The sequence below is a fragment of the Oncorhynchus masou genome, chromosome 10 (assembly GCF_036934945.1).
Source record: "Oncorhynchus masou masou isolate Uvic2021 chromosome 10, UVic_Omas_1.1, whole genome shotgun sequence".
In the NCBI taxonomy this organism is placed as follows: domain Eukaryota; kingdom Metazoa; phylum Chordata; class Actinopteri; order Salmoniformes; family Salmonidae; genus Oncorhynchus; species Oncorhynchus masou.
In genome coordinates this window covers 31,584,911-31,607,027 of record NC_088221.1, presented here as the reverse complement: position 1 = coordinate 31,607,027, position 22,117 = coordinate 31,584,911, and the positions used below count along the sequence as shown (strand labels likewise).

Sequence of the window (22,117 nt, the reverse complement as noted above, 5' to 3'; positions counted from 1 at the left end):
GATTCAATCTTGCAGCCTTACAGTTAACTAGTCCAACGCAATAACGACCTGCCCCTCTCTCGTTGCACTCCACAAGGAGACTGCCTGTTGCGCAAATGCAGTAAGCCAAGGTAAGTTGCTAGTTAGCATTAAACTTATCTTATATAAAAACAATCAATCATAATCACTTGTTAACTACACATGGTTGATGATATTATTAGATATTATCTAGCGTGTCCTGCGTTGCATATAATCTGACTAAGCATACAAGTATCTAAGTATCTGACTGAGCGGTGGTAGGCAGAAGCAGGCACGTAAACATTCATTCAAACATCACTTTTGTGCGTTTTGCCAGCAGCTCTTCGTTGTGCGTCAAGCATTGCGCTGTTTATGACTTCAAGCCTATCAACTCCCGAGATGAGGCTGGTGTAACCGAAGTGAAATGCCTGGCTAGTTAGCGTGCACTAATAGCGTTTCAAACGTCACTCGCTCTGAGACTTCTCGTAGTTGTTCCCCTTGCTCTGCATGGGTAACGCTGCTTCGATGGTGGCTGTTGTCGTTGTGTTGCTGGTTCGAGCCCAGGGAGGAGCGAGGAGAGGGACGGAAGCTATACTGTTACACTGGCAATACTAAAGTGCCTATAAGAACATCCAATAGTCAAAGGTTAATGAAACAGAAATGGTATAGAAGCAAATAGTCCTATAATTCCTATAATAACTACAACCTAAAACTTCTTACCTGGGAATATTGAAGACTCATTTTAAAAGGAACCACCAGCTTTCATATGTTCTCATGTTCTGAGCAAGGAACTGAAACGTTAGCTTTCTTACATAGCTCATATTGCCCTTTTACTTTCTTCTCCAACACTTTTTTTCATTATTTAAAATAAATTGAACATGTTTCATTATTTACTTGAGGCTAAATTGACTTTATTGATTTATTATACTAAGTTAAAATAAGTGTTCATTCAGTAATGTTGTAATTGTCATTATTACAACAAAAAAAACACACAAAAAAAAAAAATTGTCCGATAAGTCGGTATCGGCTTTTTTGGTCCTCCAATAATCGGTATCGGCGTTGAAAAATCATAATCGGTCGACCTCTAGTTGCTTTATTTGTTTTTTGAAATCAGGTTTGCTGTTCACTTGTGCTTTATAATATGGAAGGAAATTCCATGCATGAATTCCAAATTCATGAATTTGTTCTGGACCTAGGGACTGTAAAAAGACCCCTGGTGGCATGTCTGGTGAAGTAAGTGTGTGTGTGTGTGTGTCAGTTCTGTGTCTAAGTTGCCTATGCAAACAATTTAGAATATTCAACACATTAATGTTTATTATAAAAACAAGAAGCGATGCAGTCTTTCCTCAACTCTCAGCCAAGACAGACTGGCATGCATATTATTGATATTAGCCCTCTGATTATAATGAAGAGCAAGACATGCCACTCTGGTCTGGGCCAGTTGCAGCTTTCTTTGCAGCACTTGACCATATGACTGGACAATAATCAAGATAAGATGAAACTAGAGCCTGCAGGACTCAACAGCCACACCATTCATTACCAGATTCAGCTGAGGTCAAGAACTTAGAGAATGATTTGTACCAAATACAATGCTCTTAGTTTTAGATACTTTCAGGACCAGTTTATTACTGGCCACCCATTCTAAAACTGACTGCACCTCTTTGTTTAGGGTTGCAGTGATTTCTCTAACTGTGGTTGCTGTCGTGTATAGGGTTGAGTCATCAGCATACACGGACACACAGGCTTTGTTTAATGCCAGTGGCAGGTCATTGGTGAAAAATGGAATAAAGTAGAGGGCCAAGAGAGCTGCCCTGCGATATACCACACATGATTAACATTAAAGGAGTGTCCATTAAAGAAACCCCTCTGTGTTCTATTAGATACAGTGAGCTCCAAAAGTATTGGGACAGTGACACATTTTGTTGTTTTGGCTCTGTAAAGCCAAAACAAAGGATATGTTCATTCATAGCGGGTCAACCGTTTAGAAATTACAGCACGTTTTTCACATAGTCCACCCTGTTTTAGCGTATTAAAGTAGTAAAAAGTTAAGGATTTGTTTCCCATATTCATAGCACACAATGACTACATCAAGCTTGTGACTTTATAAATGTGTTAGATGCATTTGCTGTTTGTTTGGTTGTTTCATATTATTTTGTGCCCAATAGAAATTAATGGTAAATAATGTAATGTCATTTTGGAGTCACTTTTATTGTAAATAAGAATAGAATATGTTTTTAAACACTTCTACATTAATGTGGATGCTACCATGAATATGTATAATCCTGAATGAATCAGGAATAATGATGAGTGAGAAAGTTACAGACGCACAAATATCATACCCCCAAGACATGCTAACCTCTCACCATTACAATAACAGGGGAGACTAGCATTTTATATCATACCCCAAGACATGCTAACCTCTCACCATTACAATAACAGGGGAGACTAGCATTTTATATCATACCCCAAGACATGCTAACCTCTCACCATTATAATAACAGGGGAGACTAGCATTTTATATCATACCCCAAGACATGCTAACCTCTCACCATTACAATAACAGGGGAGACTAGCATTTTATATCATACCCCAAGACATGCTAACCTCTCACCATTACAATAACAGGGGAGACTAGCATTTTATATCATACCCCCAAGACATGCTAACCTCTCACCATTACAATAACAGGGGAGACTAGCATTTTATATCATACCCCCAAGACATGCTAACCTCTCACCATTACAATAACAGGGGAGACTAGCATTTTATATCATACCCCCAAGACATGCTAACCTCTCACCATTACAATAACAGGGGAGACTAGCATTTTATATCATACCCCAAGACATGCTAACCTCTCACCTCTCACTGTTTACATCACATACACTACCAAGCATTTCACACAGATTATCTAGATACTGACTGTTAGGCCACAAAATGCTATAGCAACACCCTAAAAGAATAGACTTTAGATGAGGCAGTTGAACCTGCGACCACAACACTTCAATAACACTTGACATGAGATCTTCTGTAAGCATTACAGGGATATGGCTCTGAATATATACGGCAACAACATCCCCATAGGCATTCCTGTCTCTTCTGTATATGCTATATCCTTGTATTCCTACTGCTGTATCAAAGGAATTATCTTAGTGAGTCTCAGAAATGTCTTATATATGAATTATGTTATTGATTTCATGCATGAACCTTATATTTAATGCTTCATACAGTGAGGCAAAAAAGTATTTAGTCAGCCACCAATTGTGCAAGTTCTCCCACTTAAAAAGATGAGAGGCCTGTAATTTTCATCAAAGGTACACTTCAACTATGACAGACAAAATTAGAAAAAAAATCCAGAAAATCACATTGTAGGATTTTCATGAATTTATTTGCAAATTATGGTGGAAAATAAGTATTTGGTCACCTACAAACAAGCAAGATTTCTGGCTCTCACAGACCTGTAACTTCTTCTTTAAGAGGCTCCTCTGTCCTCCACTCGTTACCTGTATTAATGGCACCTGTTTGAACTTGTTATCAGTATAAAAGACACCTGTCCACAACCTCAAACAGTCACACTCCAAACTCCACTATGACCAAGACCAAAGAGCTGTCAAAGGACACCAGACACAAAATTGTAGACCTGCACCAGGCTGGGAAGACTGAATACTTTTTTGACCCACTATATTAATATGGGCTATTTTTAGCCCTTTCCTGGGTAGCTTATCAGAGATAGACATAATATGGAAAAGAACAATCAAAACAAGAAAAAAACATTACTCAGCATTACTCAGCATCAATCAGTTAGTGTGTGTAAGTATGTGTGTGCTGAGGGGTTGAAGCTACGAACCCACAGGCTCGGCTCTCTCAGCTTTTGGGAGGGAGGGTGGACAATGAGCCTGGCATAGCGGATGTAAACAATGTCCTCACTTGCTCTGGCAGCTTTCATAGCCGGGATAAGTTCTTTCCTTAGGATAGGATAGTCCTCATAGTTCCGTTCAAGTTCTTTACAGAACAGCTACCTTGTCCTTTAACCTCAGGAACTTGACCACTATCGGCTTGGGCCTGTCACCTGGACCGGTTGTGGGTTTTCTAGTCCTGTGTGCGTGCCCCACCTCAATCTTCCTGTGGTCCATCTTCAGTTTCTCAGTGATCATTTCCCTCACTATGTCCTCAGACTCCATCCAGATCTCATGTGGAGATTCTGCAATTCCTTCCACAATAATGTTGTTTCGACTTGATTGTCCCTCAAGATAATCTGATTTCATTGTTATCATGTATTCACATACAGAACTGAAGTCCTCTCTCAATGCCTTACAGATTGCTGTCATCCTGCTATTCTCCTGTTTAAACTCATCGAGCTGACCCTAGGAGAACAGTGTTGCTGCCTCGAAGCAAGAATAGAAGGCATTTAGCTCATCTGGTAGGCTCACGTAACTGGGCAGCTCACAGCTGGGTTTCCCTTTGTAATCCGTGATAGTTTGCAAGTCCTGCCATATCCAACGAGCGTCGGAGCCGGTGTGGTATAATTTGATCTTAGTTCTGTATTGACGCTTTGCGTATTGGTTGGCTCGTTGGAGGGTGTAGCAGGACTTTTTTATAGCCATCCGGGTTAGTGTCACACTCAAGTTACTTTAACTTCATTTTTTATTAGTAATAGTGTAAACAAAACAAATGTTTCTATAACACCACCAATGATGTTACTGATGTTACTTACCAACAGTGACAAATCTTCAGACTATTCTATTAAAACCAGCAGGAACACTAACAGTAGTGACAAATCTGCAAAAAATATAGACTATCTAAAATGGTGACCACAGTAGCTCAAACCACACTTAAATACATATACACTGCTCAAAAAAATAAAGGGAACACTTAAACAACACAATGTAACTCCAAGTCAATCACACTTCTGTGAAATCAAACTGTCCACTTAGGAAGCAACACTGATTGACAATAAATTTCACATGCTGTTGTGCAAATGGAATAGACAACAGGTGGACATTATAGGCAATTAGCAAGACACCCCCAATAAAGGAGTGGTTCTGCAGGTGGTGACCACAGACCACTTCTCAGTTCCTATGCTTCCTGGCTGATGTTTTGGTCACTTTGAATGCTGGCGGTGCTTTCACTCTAGCGGTAGCATGAGACGGAATCTACAACCCACACAAGTGGCTCAGGTAGTGCAGCTCATCCAGGATGGCACATCAATGCGAGCTGTAGCAAGAAGGTTTGCTGTGTCTGTCAGCGTAGTGTCCAGAGCATGGAGGCGCTACCAGGAGACAGGCCAGTACATCAGGAGACGTGGAGGAGGCCGTATGAGGGCAACGACCCAGCAGCAGGACCGCTACCTCCGCCTTTGTGCAAGGAGGAGCAGGAGGAGCACTGCCAGAGCCCTGCAAAATAACCTCCAGCAGGCCACAAATGTGCATGTGTCTGCTCAAACGGTCAGAAACAGACTCCATGAGGGTGGTATGAGGGCCCGACGTCCACAGGTGGGGGTTGTGCTTACAGCCCAACACCGTGCAGGACGTTTGGCATTTGCCAGAGAACACCAAGATTGGTAAATTCGCCACTGGAGCCCTGTGCTCTTCACACATGAAAGCTGGTTCACACTGAGCACATGTGACAGACGTGACAGAGTCTGGAGACGCCGTGGAGAACGTTCTACTGCCTGCAACATCCTCCAGCATGACCGGTTTGGCGGTGGGTCAGTCATGGTGTGGGGTGGCATTTCTTGCAAGAGGAAGGCATTGATGCTATGGACTGGCCCGTCCGTTCCCCAGACCTGAACAGGCACATGGAGGCCACACACACTACTGAGCCTCATTTTGACTTGTTTTAAGGACATTACATCAAAGTTGGATCAGCCTGTAGTGTGATTTTCCACTTTAATTTTGAGTGTGACTCCAAATCCAGACCTCCATGGGTTGATACATTTGATTTCCATTGATAATTTTTGTTGTCAGCACATTCAACTATGTAAAGAAAAAAGTATTTAATAATAATTTGACACATGCTTCACAAACAACAGGTGTAGACTAACAGTGAAATGCTTACTTACGGGCCCTTCCTATCCAAATAATTAAACTGACATAAATAGATGTTGAGGCGTAATGCCCTCCTCTCTGCCTACCTATTCCATACTGATGCTGTCGAGTGATGATGAGGTCACCACATGAGGCCCAGCAGAGTCTGCTGCTACCTGTAGAGCCGTGACAGCCTCAGAGCAGCGGGGGGGAAACAAGCTCCTCTCCTACTGCTCTACACTGGTCAGTGCTGGTCTGGATCATGGTGTTACGGTCTGTGTGACGTATTGTGTCTGAGGGATGTGGCACACAGGCAGGTCTGTACCTTACAGAGGTCAGAAGCCATCCCAGCCCCTCCCCGCCTGGCTCATTGTGTGGAAGGGCAGCAGCTAAAGCCATTTCCTGACTGGGAAACACAGTAACCCTTCCCCCTGCATCCCCCCTACAACCCCCATACACCCAACCCTACATCATAGCACCCTAATCCTCCCTTCCCTTACTGCAATTTGTCATCCCTCCCTCCCTCCCTGCATCGACTTAAGAGGACACGTGACTCGAAGAACAATAGGAGATACAGTAACTGACCCTTCAAAGCGGGTTTCAGGTGACACCTTACACCAGTTGCTGAAGGAGAGGGCTGTGTTCTGTTCTGTCGGTGTCTTTGTGCATAACTCCCCCAGTTCATGGATCTTTATAGGAGGGCACTACTCCAGAGCCACTACAGTACTACTGACCAAGAGGTGATACTGTTTGTATGTACCAGGCTAAAATAGCTATTTTATGAAGATGCTATCTGCTGTACTCATCTTCCCTCATGCCTCCATAGAACAGAGGTTTGAACCCAGCCTGTGGAGTGTGAAACACAAAAACAGACACTCATAACCGCCAGATGAGAACCTCTACCTCTCACTCTCACTATCCATCTTTCTACTGCTCTCCATCTGTCACTCTCCTTCCATTTCCCTCTGACATTTCCTTCAAGGGGGACACGTTTTGATTCAAATAATCAACTCACCATTATTTTGATTATTTGAATCTGCTGTGCAATACTAGGAGGGGGGGGCGGGGCGGAACATGTACCCATTAGAGTCCGCAGGACCAAGTTTGGGAAACGCTGCATTGGAAAAATCAACGTTACCCGAGTGTTGTTACGACGGGGTTGCAGCATGGTTTTGGGTCGTGCTCTGGCTTGAGCCATTACCCAGGATAACTAAAATAATAATAATAATGATTTTCTTTCGGTCCTTTGATTTCATAGAATCCATGATGTGCATATTGTACATTTACTGAAGCCATTCGCATACCACACGCACATTTAGGAACCCTCCCCGAAACAGAGTTCAATATAGCAACAAACATGTTATTGAGCCTCCAAACAGCCCCAAAGACTATTTCAACATTCATAGTGTGTTAAAGGTACCTTAGATAGTATTTGGCACTTGCTCAGGGCTGTGGGTGGGTGTATAATGTAAAGCTTCTGAAAAGAACCCAACTTTTCAGCCCTTCTCATCCATCCCCACATACTAGAACCTCCGCAGTAACCCCCCGTGTATAAGCAAGGGGTGCGGTGATGAGAAAGAGGGGATGAAGTTAGTGTCAGCATCCCCCTACAGCACATCCCAGCGAGTGGGAGAGAGAGAGCAGGGTACTAATACAGCGGCAGGGGAGAGGGATAAGACACGGATCAGTGGTTGTAGGAGGGCGTGTGTGAGTATTTTGTATGTGTGAGAGGGTATTGTGTGTGTGTGTGTGTGTGCTTGTGCCACAGTTGAACCATGACGGGGGGGGGTGCCAGCAAAACGGTGGGATATCACAGCCAGAGGTAATTAATCCTCCAATTGAGTTAATACCACCTATTCCTCTCTACCTTCCTAGCTAACTTTCTCTCACTCTCTCCCTCTTTATCTCTATAATTTGCACATTTCCCTGGATTGCTCACATACAAAGATAAACATGGAAAACACAGATGTACCAACTACAAAAATGATATCATCCTCATTTGAGCAGTCTGGAAAATAACATTATCGCCTCAGCACCCACAAACACACCAAGCATCACAAACATACAATTAAACCCAGTCAGTTAGACAATGTCACAGTTTGTCTGTGTAGATCTATAGGTGTCTGTCTGATGGTACCAGCACAGCAGAAGCTACCAGGGACTGACAGGCCAGAGGCGGAGGGAGGGATTACCACCACCCCCACATAATCTCTAGTCCTAATCCCCGATTGTCTGCCGCTCACTGGGTCACAGCAAAACATCTCTAGAGCAGTGTGTGTGTGTGTGTGTGTGTGTGTGTGTGTGTGTGTGTGTGTGTTGTTCCATAGTCATGCTCCAGACTCTTACACCAGTCCCCAAATTTAAAATCAGACGTGTTTACAAAAACAACCACCCACCCACACTCATACACTGAGGCTTATACTACAAAACATGATAACACTAGATTGAGGATCTATAAATCAATGCCAACAAAAGGAAGACAAAGGGTAGAGGCACCAAATGTAATCCCCAGACTATTTTAAAGTTCAGACTCACCAGTAGGATTGTCAAACGTTTGCCTGCTGACAGTATTTTGCACCTCGGAACAGAGTCAGCAGTCAATCTCTTTTGTGTTCACACAGCAAAGACCTTGGAAATCATCAGCTATTCAACTTTGTTAAAATACTCCAAACCAGAAAGTAGAAGTAGCGTTGTTTGGCAATGCATATCGATGCGTAATGCCTATGGTGGAGATTCCAAGCTATCTGCGCTAATGTTGCTATTTTGTAGAAAGCCCTTGTTGATACTAGCGAGATGGCCACAGCTAGAAAACTACCTAGAAAGATGACAAAAACTATTTAATTCACTCTCCATAATCCCATACTGCCAGTGCCAGTCCATAGCCAAATGGTCCCGTGTGGCTCAGTTGGTAGAGCATGGCACATGCAACGCCAGGGTTGTTTGTTTGATTCCCATTCCCACTCACTACTATAAGTTGCTCTGGATAAGAGCATCTTCTAAATGACAAATGGAAATGTTTACCTAGCTAGCTATCGTTAGCATATTTGCTATTTAGCACAATATAGCTAGCTTAGAACACTGGGTTGTGCCGTGGTGGAGATCTTCATGGGCTATACTCTGCCTTGTCTCAGGATGGTAAGTTGGTGGTTGAAGATATCACTCTAGTGGTGTGAGGGCTGTGCTTTGGCAAAGTAGGTGGGGTTATATCCTGCCTGCTTGGCCCTGTCCGGGGGTATCGTCGGACGGAGCCACAGTGTCTCCCGACCCCTCCTGTCTCAGCCTCCAGTATTTATGCTGCAATAGTTGATGTGTCGGGGGGCTAGGGTCAGTCTGTTATATCTGGAGTATTTCTCCTGTCTTATCCGGTGTCCTGTGTGAATTTAAGTATGCTCTCTCTAATTCTCTCTTTCTTTTTCTCTCTTTCTTTCTTCCTTTCTCTCTCTGAGGACCTGAGCCCTAGGACCATGCCTCAGGACTACCTGGCCTGATGACTCCTTGCTGTCCCCAGTCTGCCTGGTCATGCTGCTGCTCCAGTTTCAACTGTTCTGCTAGTGGGTATGGAACACTGACATGTTCACTGGATGTGCTAACTGTCCCAAACCTGCTGTTTTCAACTCTCTAGAGACAGCAGGAGTGGTAGAGATACTCTGAATGATTGGCTATGAAAAGCCAACTGACATTTACTCCTGAGGTGCTGACCTCTTGCACCCTCTACAACCACTGTGATTATCATTATTTGACCCTGCTGGTCATCTATGAACATCTTGGCCATGTTCTGTTATAATCCCCACCCGGCACAGCCAGAAGAGGACTGGCCACCCCTCATAGCCTGGTAACTCTCTAGGTTTCTTCCTAGGTTCTGGCCTTTCTGGGGATTTTTTCCTAGCCACCGTGCTTCTACTGCTGCATTGCTTGCTGTTTAGGGTTTCTGTACAGCACTTTGTGACATCAGTTGATGTAAGAAGAGCTTTATAAATACATTTGATTTGATTTGACTGCACTAACTCGGCAGCTAACACAGGCAGTGATTTAATTATAATGTCAATACTTGCTACAGTGGTTAGCTAGCTTGGTGGAAGAATTTTGTGTCGTGTGCATTGCATCTATGCACTTAGCTAGCTAGCTACGATCCCATAGCCTTCATTGTATATGAAGTGTGACTGGCTCATCAAGGGATGTACAAAGAAAATGCTCGTTTCTTTTTTTTTCATTGCTCCTCCACATGGGGGATTGTGCTCTCTGATTGGCTAAAAGTCAAGTTGTTGGCCACTGACGAGTATTGTGATTCTACCAGTAGAATTGGTATGTTTGTCGCTAATGGGTTGGCATGCAGCAGGTACCGCTTTTGTTCTAGGAAGAGAAGGAACGGCCTCCCACTGTGATTAAGGGGCGACACCTCTGAACAGGGTCATGAAAAGCTTTGTTAATAATGCATTATCTCCAATCCCTCCAGGACACCTACACCACCCAATGTCACAGGAGGGCCAAAAAGATCATCAAGGACAGCAACCACCCGAGCCACGGCCTGCTCACCCGCTACCATCCAGAAGGCGAGGTCAGTACAGGTACATCAAAACTGGGACCGAGAGACTGAAAAACAGCTTCTATCTCAAGGCCGTCAGACTGTTAAATAGCCACCTATCATAGCCAGCTACCATCTGGTTACTCAATCCTGTACCTTAGAGGCTGCTGCCCTATATACATAGACATGGAATCACTGGTCACTTTAATATTGCTTACATACTGCTTTACTAATTTCATATGTATATACTGTATTCTATTCTACTGTATTTTAGTCAATGCCACTCTGACATTGCTTGTCCTAATATTCATATATTTCTTAATTCTATTCTTTTACCTTTAGATTTGTGTGTATTGTTGTGACTTGTTAGATACGACTGCACTGTTGGAGCTAGAAACACAAGCATTTCGCTACACCCGCAATAGCATCTGCTAAATATATGTGACCAATCAAATGTGATTACATTTGATAAGTACTTATCGGCAGTCTATAGATAGTGAGATTTTTGTGGGTTTCAAGCTTTAGTGGTTAGGTTGAAGATGATTAAATGTAATTCAATTGCATTCTTTTCAATTCAAATAACTTTACTGACCTAATAGAGTTTATACCCTGCATCTCTCCACAGTAAATCCTAATTTAACGAGTCATGATGTAGTAACCCAATCTCTTGCTGAACTGGCCTGTCTCTGGCCTGGTCTATCAGGGCGACACCTCCTCTGAAGAGGGCCATGAAAAGCTACATCAATAATCCATTAGCTCATTATCTCCAATCCCCACTACCTATACTATCCTCCACCATAGCACCCGCCATTGGGTGTTTATCCCATCACCACGGTTACCGTTGCGGGAGATAGCCCAAGGTGTCTTGTCTGAGATCTATACGGGAGCTGTTATGATTAGATTCTAGAATGAGGGAGGCGGGGGATGTGTGTGTTTGAGAAAGAGAGAAAAAGACATGCTAAGGCTACACACAAGATACACAGTGAACCTTTGAAGCTAGTTTACCTATGTGGGGGCGATGATGTCTGTCTAAGATTCATATTATCCTCACCAGGATAGGATTTAACATGGATTATGTGTGTGAGAGTGAGACAGAGTCAGAATTGGAAAGAGAAATGGAAAGATGGAGACTAGTGATAGAGGCGGTGAGTGTGTGTGTTTTTGGTTTTCCTATCTTTGTCCGTACTCACAAGGATAGTAAAGTGAAAATTAGCGGAACATTTTGCCTGTCTCCACAGGAAAAAGGCTATTATAGGTTTAGGGGTTAGAATGATGGTTAGGTTTAGGAGTTAAGGAAAGGGTTAAGCTAACTGGACTGTTTAGCTACTGGACTCTTAAGCTAGGACAGATTTAAATATGTTCTGGGAGTCATCTGTTAATATTGAGGAGTTTCCCCACATCAGTCACTGAGTTCATTAATAAGTGCATCGACAACGTCGTCCCCAGTGTGACCATACGTACAGTGCATATCCCAACCAGAAGCCATGGATTACAGGCAACATCCGCACTGAGCTAAAGACTGGAGCTGATGCTTTCAAGGAGCGGGAACCTAATCCGGACGCTTATAAGAAATCCCGCTAAGACCTTCAACGAGCCATCAAACAGGCAATACAGGACTAAGATCAAATCCTACTGCGCCGGCTCTGATGTTCGTCAAATGTGGCAAGGCTTGCAAACTATCACCGATTACAAAAAGGTAAACACAGCCGCGAGCTGCCCAGTGACACAAGCCTACCAGACAAGCTAAATGCTTGTTATGCTCGGTTTAAGGCAAGAAACACTGAACCATGCATGAGAGCACCAGCTATTCCGGACGACTGTGTGATCTCGCTCTCTTTGGCCGATGTGAGCAAGACCTTTAAACAGGTTAACATTCACAAGGCCCCGGGGCCAGATGGATTACCAAGATGTGTACTCACGCACTGGTCAGCTGGCAAGTGTCTTCACTAACATTTTTAACCTCTCCCTGACCCTATCTGTAATACCTACAGGTTTCAAGCAGACCCTGTGCCCAAGAACACCAAGGTAACCTGTCTAAATAACTATCGCCGCGTAGCACTCACATCTGTAAACATGAAATACTTTGAAAGGCTGGTCATGGCTCACATCAACACCATCCTTCCAGACACACTGGACCCACTCCAATTCGCATACCACCCCAACAGATCCACAGGAAATGCAATCTCCATTGCACTCCACACTGCCCTCTTCCACCTGGATAAGAGGAACACCTATGTGAGAACGTTGTGCATTGACTACAGCTTAGTGTTCAAACCCATATTGCCTTCCAAGCTCAGGACCTGGGGACTGAACAACTCCCACCTCTACAACTGGATCCTGGACTTCCTGACGGGCCGCCTCGTGGTAAGTGGTACCGATGCACCAAGTCTGGAACCAACAGGACCCTGAATAGCTTCTACCCCCAAGCCATAAGACTGCTAAATAGTTAACCAAATACCTACCTGGACTATCTGCGTTGACCCCTCTTTGCATCTCTTTTGACTCATCACATACGCTGCTGCTACTGCTTATTATCTATCCTGTTGCCTAGTCACTTTATCCCTACCTATATGTACATTTCTACCTCAATTACCTCGTAACCCTGCACATCAACTCAGTGCTGGTACTCTGTGTATATAGCCATGGTATGGTTTCTCATTGTGTATTTATTCCTTGTGTTATGATCTTTCTATTATTTTTATATGTTTCTCTCTGCATTGTTGGGAAAGGCCTGTAAGTAAGCATTTCACTGTTAGTCTACACCTGTTGTTTACCAAGCATGTGACAAATAACATTTGATTTGATTTGGGGTAAAGGTTAGGATTAGGTTTAGGGTAGATTGGATTTTGAAGGGGAATCAATTGCTTGGTCGCCACAAATAGTATAGTAAAACAAACGTGTGTGTGTGTGTGTGTGTATGAGTGAGAGAAATAAACGCAGAGAAAGAGGAACAGAGAGAGGGGGAGAGAAGATTTGTGAGCTGTGGATTATGACAGTTCTCTGCTGTGGTCCGTACACTTACAGGACAGACTTTCCCTCCAACAGCGTGTGTGTGTGTGTGTGTGTGTGTGTGTGTGTGCACGCGTGCGCACAGGACAGGACATCCCAGGGAGGGGACAGGGAGAGATATTGAAGTAGGTACAAGAGTAGATCCTGTCAGGGAAAGAACAGTGGTGGGTCTGGTCTGGGACTGAGGGTCGTAAACATAGGATCACACACGCTGGGAGGAAGGTGGCTCTTTAGGAACCAGGGAACCGGATCTCTGACAGCACATCACCAGTGGCGGTCGGTATCGTTTAAGATGAGGGAGTATGCAAATGTATTTTATGAGTATGGCCTTATTTCTGTTACAGTATACTGGATGACTGTCATTTATATTCCATTCATCCAGCTCAATGTAACATAGGCTACTACATGATACTTGAATTTCCCTATACCCATCACCTAGCCTATGAATGAAAGTTTGCAACGTAGGTGTATAAGTTGAGAGAATTTTTTGTAATCAAGGTGACAGTAACACATTCAATACCGCCTTGCACACTCTTGCCTGCATCTATAGCTAGTCTAGGGTGTACTCATTAGTCCAACTGTGCAAACAAGAGTTTATATTGGACAAATGCAGGTATGTTTATACCTGTTTCATTCCGTTTGCTACGGTTTAAGAAACGGTTTTCAACAGAATTGGCTGAATTTATTCACACCTGATCACACGCAAACACATTTCACTTTCATAGCAGCCACATGATCAATTTTCCCCTTGTAATTCCTTCTCGACATCTACTCGCTCTCCTCCTCTCTCACCGTTTCCCTTCGCTTGTGGTCTTCAGTTAACAACACATCCGCTGTCTGTAACAAGGTAAAAAACCTTTCCAAGCCACGCCTTCATATTATAACCGCTAACCGCTACACACAGCCTACATCATTGTCACCATATTATCTAAAGTCATAGTAAACATAGCTAATAGAACTAGCGCATTAGTGAACCCGCTACAATCATGCAGTAGAGTAGAGTCAGCAGAGCAAGCACTTTAGCAGTTACACCAGCATCCCCGGTGGTAATAAACTAATAAAACCAAAAGCTTACCTTGACTTGGCAGAGCTCCAATTTTGGATAGCCATAGCCAGCTAGCTAACATAGCTTCCCTCTCTGTTTGAGCTGGGTGTTTGAGTTGGCCAAACATTGCTAACTCTCCCTGTCTCTCATGCTTCTCCTTCATTTTTGAAGAAATGTTTTTGTTAAAAACTGTTCAAATATTGTCTTTCTCTCTCTTTGAGTCAACTACACACCACATTTTATTCACTGAAGTGCTAGCTAGCTGTAGCTTATGCTTTCAGTACTATTGCTACCCTACAGAGTGCTGCTGAGTCCACCCTACAGAGTGCTGCTGAGGCCACTGTAGACCTTCATTGCAAAGTGTGATGTTTTAATCAATAATTTGGTGACGTGAATATATTTTGTATAGATTTAAAAATCCACATTTTTATAATATTTCACTATTAAAAAAAAATGAAATTCACTATGGTCCTGCCCTTCCTCCTCCGAGGAGCCTACACTTATCACACACACACACTGAGGGAGAGTCTGGCTATATGATGTAGTTACAGAATGTGTATGGATGCCTTGAAACAATGCCAAAAATGCCCTTCTCTGCTGTTTAGAATAGAAAGGGAGGCTGCAGTGCAGTTTCGTTTCTTGCCCATTCCTCAGAACAGGCCAATAAAACCACTAGAACTGACTATTACAATCTGAAACATAAATAACCAAGGAGAAAAATGCTACCATCAGATACATAACATCACCAAAACATTCAGGCAACATTCTCACGAGCTGAAGAGGATGACTTTCTTACATTTCTGTATGGTTCCCATTTCCTCAAAAACCTCCCCTGGGAATCATTATGAAATCAATCAGGCTATTTCTAGAGACAGCCTAAAAAGGGCTCCTCTGGTCTGAGTGAGTTGAGCTCTGAGGTCCTGAAGGCAGAATGGTAATGTTGCTGAAATGTCCTCCTCTACTTTCTGATTTGACCCATAGGACCTTTTAAGGCTAAACACTTTTAGGACCCTCATAACATCAAAGAGTAAGGAAGATCTCCATCTGTCTACACACACTCATACACACCGTTAAACACAGTTTGAAGGCAACTACCTTAAGCTAATTTGAGAGAAACTATATATTTTATCCAAATATAGTCATCTCCTTCATCCCAGTGCAACTTCACAATGTTGATATACCCAACAATGTTGACGTTACCCGTTAATATTACATCTATAAACAACAGAGTGAGTGACTAAACCTAACAGACGAGTTTGGGTGAAGATACTAGCCTACTGTTCCAATGTTCGCTCAATTCAACTGTAAGCACTTTGTGTGGCCCAGTGCTTGTCTGTGTGTGTTAACTGTGAGTGAAGTTTGCAGTGAGTGGACAGAGCAGTAGGGTCAATAGTTGTGTGTGTGTGTAAGGGAAAAACCTTCAGTTACATATCAGGATATTATTTATGACAATATATAGTATCGTTTTGACAATATAGCAGTATTATTTTTGCACTAGTTGGCTATACCTGCATCAAAACTCCAGTATTTTTCCTTCATACGTGTAGCTTGTTCTCCATCTTCTTTTTAAATAGGAAGCCAATTTGTTTACAGCACTTTTGTTTACATGACTGATCAAAGCCATGAGTAAACATGGTGAGCAATATGTTTGGAACATTGAATCGCAATACACATAGAATTGTAAGAATCGCAATGCATATTGTGTCGGTACCTAAGCATCATGATAATATCGTATTGTGAGGTCCCTGGCAATTCACAGCCCTGGTGTGTGTTTGTTAACTGTGAGTAATGTTATCAGTCAGACAGTAGTAGAGCAATTGTCACCTCTAGTTATATCTAGCAGTCCTCTGGCCCCCCTGCTGTGGCGGTCGACCAGGGCCACAGATCAATCTCAGTCAGAGTGGAACTCAATGCCAGGGAAATGAGGGCATCGGGTTAAAAGGGCACCTACATCAGATTCAGGCCACATAATGTGGTATTGCATACCAGCATCAGTCTGTACACAGGTACTAACATGTAGGAACCGTAGACGTAATCTTTTGGTTTTAGACAGATAGGAAAAGTCCCAGGCGCAGTTTCCTAAGTTTAGTAAGAACAACTGTGTGAGTGTTTATACTTTTGATACCTGACAGTGCTATCCTGTAGTGACTCGTTCTCTAGGTACAATATTACAGACGATTCATGATGTCATCACAGTTAAAGGTGCAACCGCAATCAAGGGATTTCCCATGCAAAATAACAAAGCACACTTTGGATTTGATACTTCCTCGACCAGTCATCAGTGTAGCCTGTCAGCTATAGGTAGCCTTATCCCTTCCTCAGACTTGGTTATAGTGGTGTGGTGCATATAAAGAAACACTACTTCTGACTGATTGACTGACGACAGAAGAGTAGCTAAAGGCCTGCTTGTTGCCTCTGGTGTGTGTCTGTGGGGACAAGGGTGATGGAATGTTGCCAACTGTAATTTAGTATCATAAATTCAGAATGTGTACCATGGACTGGAAGTCCCCACCTACTGCTTGCAAACCCAGGCACTCTTTAGGCCTAATGCAATGATTTATTTTACAATCCAGTTTCTCTATTCTACAGTGATGTGCATCACATAAAAGCAGTTACTGTCTAATTATGTGTGCAGTCCTAAAAACATACAGACAGGGTAGTCACACAAAGACAGGGAATTACTGTCAAACTCATTGACACACCTTATTAGGCTATAGCCTACTGACATGGCTCACAGGTCAATGGTGAATTGCTGTAGTGCTCAGTCATGCATGGCCCAACCAATCTAGAGTACAAAATAATGAAGTTCATAGTGTGACTGTTGGTTGACACAATGCAAACTTTACTGTCCAGGACATAGGCGAAATTGTCACGGGGGATGGGGGGACACATCCGCCCAATAATTTCTGGGGGGAGTTGGGGGCCCACTGGAGGTCGGCCCCCCAGATAGCATATGAACACGTCATAAGCAATGGCAGAATGTGTAGAATTGCAGGAAATTAGCTTTAAAGGAGAAATGTTACAACCAAATCTCTATTTTGATGTAAATGGCATGTTGTAGAAGGGTCCAAACAACTTTTTTTGTGATTTCACATGTTTTAGAGAAACTGAAAAAACATGAACAAGAATGTCCAAAAACAGTTCTTATTCTTTATGCTAATGTTATATTCCCTTTTACGTGACTCGAGCATTCTCGAGCGGTTCTATTTACTGTGCAGCCTGCTGCTACAGGTAACTGCCAAAATAAAGGAAACACCAACACACTATAATGTCTTTAATAGGGAGTTGAGCCATCAGAACAGCTTCAATGCGTGTTGGCATAGATTCTAGAAGTGTGGAAGCACCCCATGCTTTCAATATACTTTGTATTAAAGGTCGACACAGGAGTGACTATTCATCCCTGTCAATTATTTTACCCGTACTGTCCTGATCCCGCAACCGTCCTGTAACCCGGAACTTTCCTGTCCCATCCCAATAAAAGTAACTCTGTCCCTGAATTAACTCCCTTCTAGCTGCATGTCTGTCTGTTCCTGCTCTGCAACAGCATCACATTAGTGGAAACGAAGACTGTTCTCAGGGCAAGCCTTGTTGTAGCCGCATTAGGGACAATTTTAGCTAACTCTATTCCTAACCTTATCCTAACCTTCCATGTCAATTCTCCTAACCTGCTACGAAAAGTAACTTCTGCTAGTCAAAGATTGACGTTGAGATCAGTCTTGGTTTCCACTAAATCGATACAGCCACTCGCGTGTGAGTAGCCATAGCAACTGCTCTGTGGCTGCTGCTCAGCATTTAGGAGACAGTTACCTGTACACAGCTGATAACCACATTACGAGATTTGGGGAATGAAGGCAGTGGGAGCACTGTTCCCGTGTCAACCTCTACTTTGTATCCCTCATTTACTCATGCGTTTCCTTTATTTTGGCAGCTATCTGTAAAATAGACAGAGGTATTGCTCGAGTCGCAACAAAATTGAATATAACTCTGCAGAAGTTCAGAATTACACAATTTCATGTGTACAACATCTAAACATGTACATCACTGTACTGAGAGCTGTGCCGTTTCTAAAAGGATGTATTTGGGTGTTTTTGGAGCCTTTGTTCATGTTTGTTTTCGGGGTCCCCATACTACTGTACACAACGAGGATGACGAAGTGATTTGCTGTTTGGTGTAAGTTTCTCTGAAACGTGAAATCGTAATAAAGTTGTCTCGACCCTTCAATAACTTGCTTTTTATGTTGTTGTTTTTTACCTTTATTTAACTAGGCATATAACATGCCATTTACATTTTTTTTAAATAGATTTGGTTGTAAAAATAAATACATTAAATAACCTGGTATGAAGGTGCATTGATCAGTTATACAGTTTAAATAGTCATTTTTGTGGCTTTACACGAAGTCAACCTTTAAAGTGACTATCCAGTTTTTCCAGATTTCTATGGAATATGAACTATAATTCATTATAATATGAGTGAAATAGTTTTATTTCCAAAAAAGGGTCATTAAGTATATTTAGAGGCAGCTTTTCTTTGTTGGAATGTTGTGGGCATACCCCAACATTAGAATGGTGTGGGTGTATACAGGTCATTAAAAATATTAATGCGAGTAGACCACTGATTGGCCAGCTCCCTCTTTGAGGAAATAGCAAGCATTTTTTAAACAGTCTGTTTAAGATACAAGTTTGAGGTGGGGTTTTTAAAGCGTTTTCTCCAATTTATGCTTTGGCCACAAATACGAGTATAGGATGATTCAACAACATTATTTGGGTATGAGTTAACAACTTTTAAATGTGAGATTTTCCCTGGAAAGTTACTTTAATACAACAAAATGTTCTCTCAACCTCATGGCAAAATGTGTAAAGGAGCAGGAAATGAGCCTTAACACAGCTAAACGTTCTCGCATCCTCATTGAAAAATATGAAATATAGTATGAGATGAGCTATAAAACAGCACATTTTTCTCTCTGCCCCATGACAAACTGTGTAGAGTTGCAGGAAATTCGCTTTAAAACTGCTAAATGTTCTTTCAGACTCATGACAAAATGTTAAGAATAGCATTATAAAACTGCAAATGTTCTATCTGCCCCATGGCAAAATGTGTTAAAAAGCAGGACGTTAGTTATTTCCCAAAAAAGAAGAAAGAAAATTCCTAACGTAAATATTTTTTTGTGTTGTGACGTTGCACTTATACCTTATCCTGTGTTTTCTAAATACCCATCCAATATAAAAAAGTTTACAAAAAAACCTCCATCTACTGTTCATCCTCCCCAATATCTACACCATAATTTCGCCCTAGGTCCTGCATAGGCTGCAGTCAGTGTGAAACCGAAAACAAGATTGTATGGTTCTGGGAAATAATATGGGGATTTCCACGTTATCTTTTTGACACAATTACACAGCGTGATGTTCAGTTATTGTTTGTAATTAACATACAGTCAGAGGTAGCCTATAGTTGGAACGGTATGCCCAAGCTATCAATAATGCCCTATTATGTAGTTGCCTCTACGCACAATACTGAACATCTGGCCCAAAGCTTATTCTTCGCATCTTGAGGGGAAAGCTCAGTCGTGCGCCAGGCACAGCATGTCCATTGTCTGTCTATAAAATTCTCAATCGTGTTCATTTTTGTGGAATGGAATGGAAACATATTGTTAATTCGAACAAACTTCACACAGCAAGTTATCTTCGCTTATACAGAATACAACACCATTCCTCTCAATACCTCATTTCCCAAATCCATGCACATTGTCGGGAACCCTGGGCGCAGGAGCGGAAGAGATTCCGAAAAATTATAGTGTTTTCTATTCTTACCTGCTTCCACTGTATCTGATAAATCAAAGTTAGATGCTGTCCCAGGGAATTCTTTGAGTTTCCTGGAGCTGAGGTTAAAAAACCCGGAGTTGGCTCCTTCTTCCAACGCTCTTTCCAAGCCACGGTTAGTTGGCACGTTATTGCCGCTAATGTTACTTTGTATAGAGGTAGATGCGAGCTGGGAATGTGGACGAGGGTCTGGTCCCAACGTCGCCATATTCGCCTCACCTTTATTGCAAATTAAATGCTCTACGACGATTGTATCCAGGCACAAACTACGGGAGAGACTTCAACGGTGCGTGAATTTCCTCTTTGACTGCCTCCGCTCCCATGCGGCTGCGCAATTCACTGTACTACAATGAACTGTAGCCAGGCCAACGGCATACTGGTAGATTAGGATTTTGCGACCCCTGCTGACTATAGACCTACATAAATCTGACATAGTTTCCCTTCAAGACCTAGAGCTACTTGTATGACACGAATGTCTGTACCGTAGGCTACATCTGTAATATATGTAGTTCATATAAACTGAGTGACACAAAACAGATATTGGGAATGCAGTCACAGGGGCTATGGATTTTGAATGATTAATAAGCCGGCAATAACAACTTCTAACTCAATTACAGAAAAACATTTATATCATACTTTTCATATCATATCTTGAATGATAATTCCTAGAGTTCAATGGGTCTACAAATGAGTAGTCTAGCCTGTTGCTAGAGAGAGCGAGAGAGTAATGTTTACTGATAATTTTGAATGGTTTAACTTTTGTTTATTACCTATTCCACTTGGCTTTGGCAATGTAAACATGTTTCCCATGCCAATAAAGCCCATTGAATTGAGAGAGAGAGGGAGGGGGGTGGGGCTCACTGCCAATGAGAATGCTGAGTCGACCGCTTGAATAACCTTGCATCAGCGGATATGCTGTTTGCTGATCACAGATCGCACTATGGAGGCTGTACACACACATAGAGAGTGAAAGAGAGACAGCGAGGCGAGAGGTAGAGAATGAGAGCTGCCTTCAGATGCATACAGAAAGAGAAAGAAAAGAGTGAGTGAGGTGGCGTGTCAGACTATGATACATGTATCATCTCTGGTGCCATCTGGAGCAGGTAAAAGACTCTTGGATTCTATTTCAGATGAACCCAGCACAACAAATAGCCTATAATTCTGCTATTCCCAATATTCATGACAGTATTACTATTTATTTTCTGTGCCTGAAAAGTCAGTCCATATCTTCATGTCACTTTCATCCCCTCACTTCATATTTTATTATTAGCAGAACCTGAGTACAAGAAAAATAAAATACATCTTTTTTAGTATCATACCTCCCCGGTCTGTTCAAGCTGCATTGTGGTGTGACACAATTGATAAGTTGGTTCAATAGGCTTAAGGCTGGTTTCTACAACATCTCCTTCATGCTGGACAAGACATTACTTCCCACCGAGGGGAACCTAACAGGAATAAAAAGCTGGGGGAAAAGTATTGTTGATCTCAACATTAATAAGCAAGACTACTACATAGGGATTAGGTTAATTCTATTTATTTGTGAATGATAACTCAATCCTCACCAGAGATTTGTGAGATGTTGGGATGAGTATTATAACACTTTTCAGGTCAAACATAATATGTAGTAATTATAAGACACTACTTGGAGTTTGAGCCTTTGACCTTTGATAAAACATTAATTGCATAAAGACATAGGAGCTTA

At 42.3% G+C, this 22,117-nt stretch overlaps 1 protein-coding gene across 1 annotated transcript in view; it reads right to left on the bottom strand.

Annotated features, from left to right (window-relative positions):
• The window catches only part of LOC135547524 (leucine-rich repeat and calponin homology domain-containing protein 1-like), a 98,714-nt gene extending 77,977 nt beyond the window's left edge, over positions 1-20,737 (bottom strand). The window contains exon 1 of the mRNA XM_064976601.1: positions 20,407-20,737. Within this exon, the coding sequence (XP_064832673.1) occupies positions 20,407-20,623 (217 nt within the window). The 5' untranslated portion in view covers positions 20,624-20,737. The remainder of the gene's footprint in view (positions 1-20,406) is intronic.
• Positions 20,738-22,117: the final 1,380 nt, after the last annotated feature.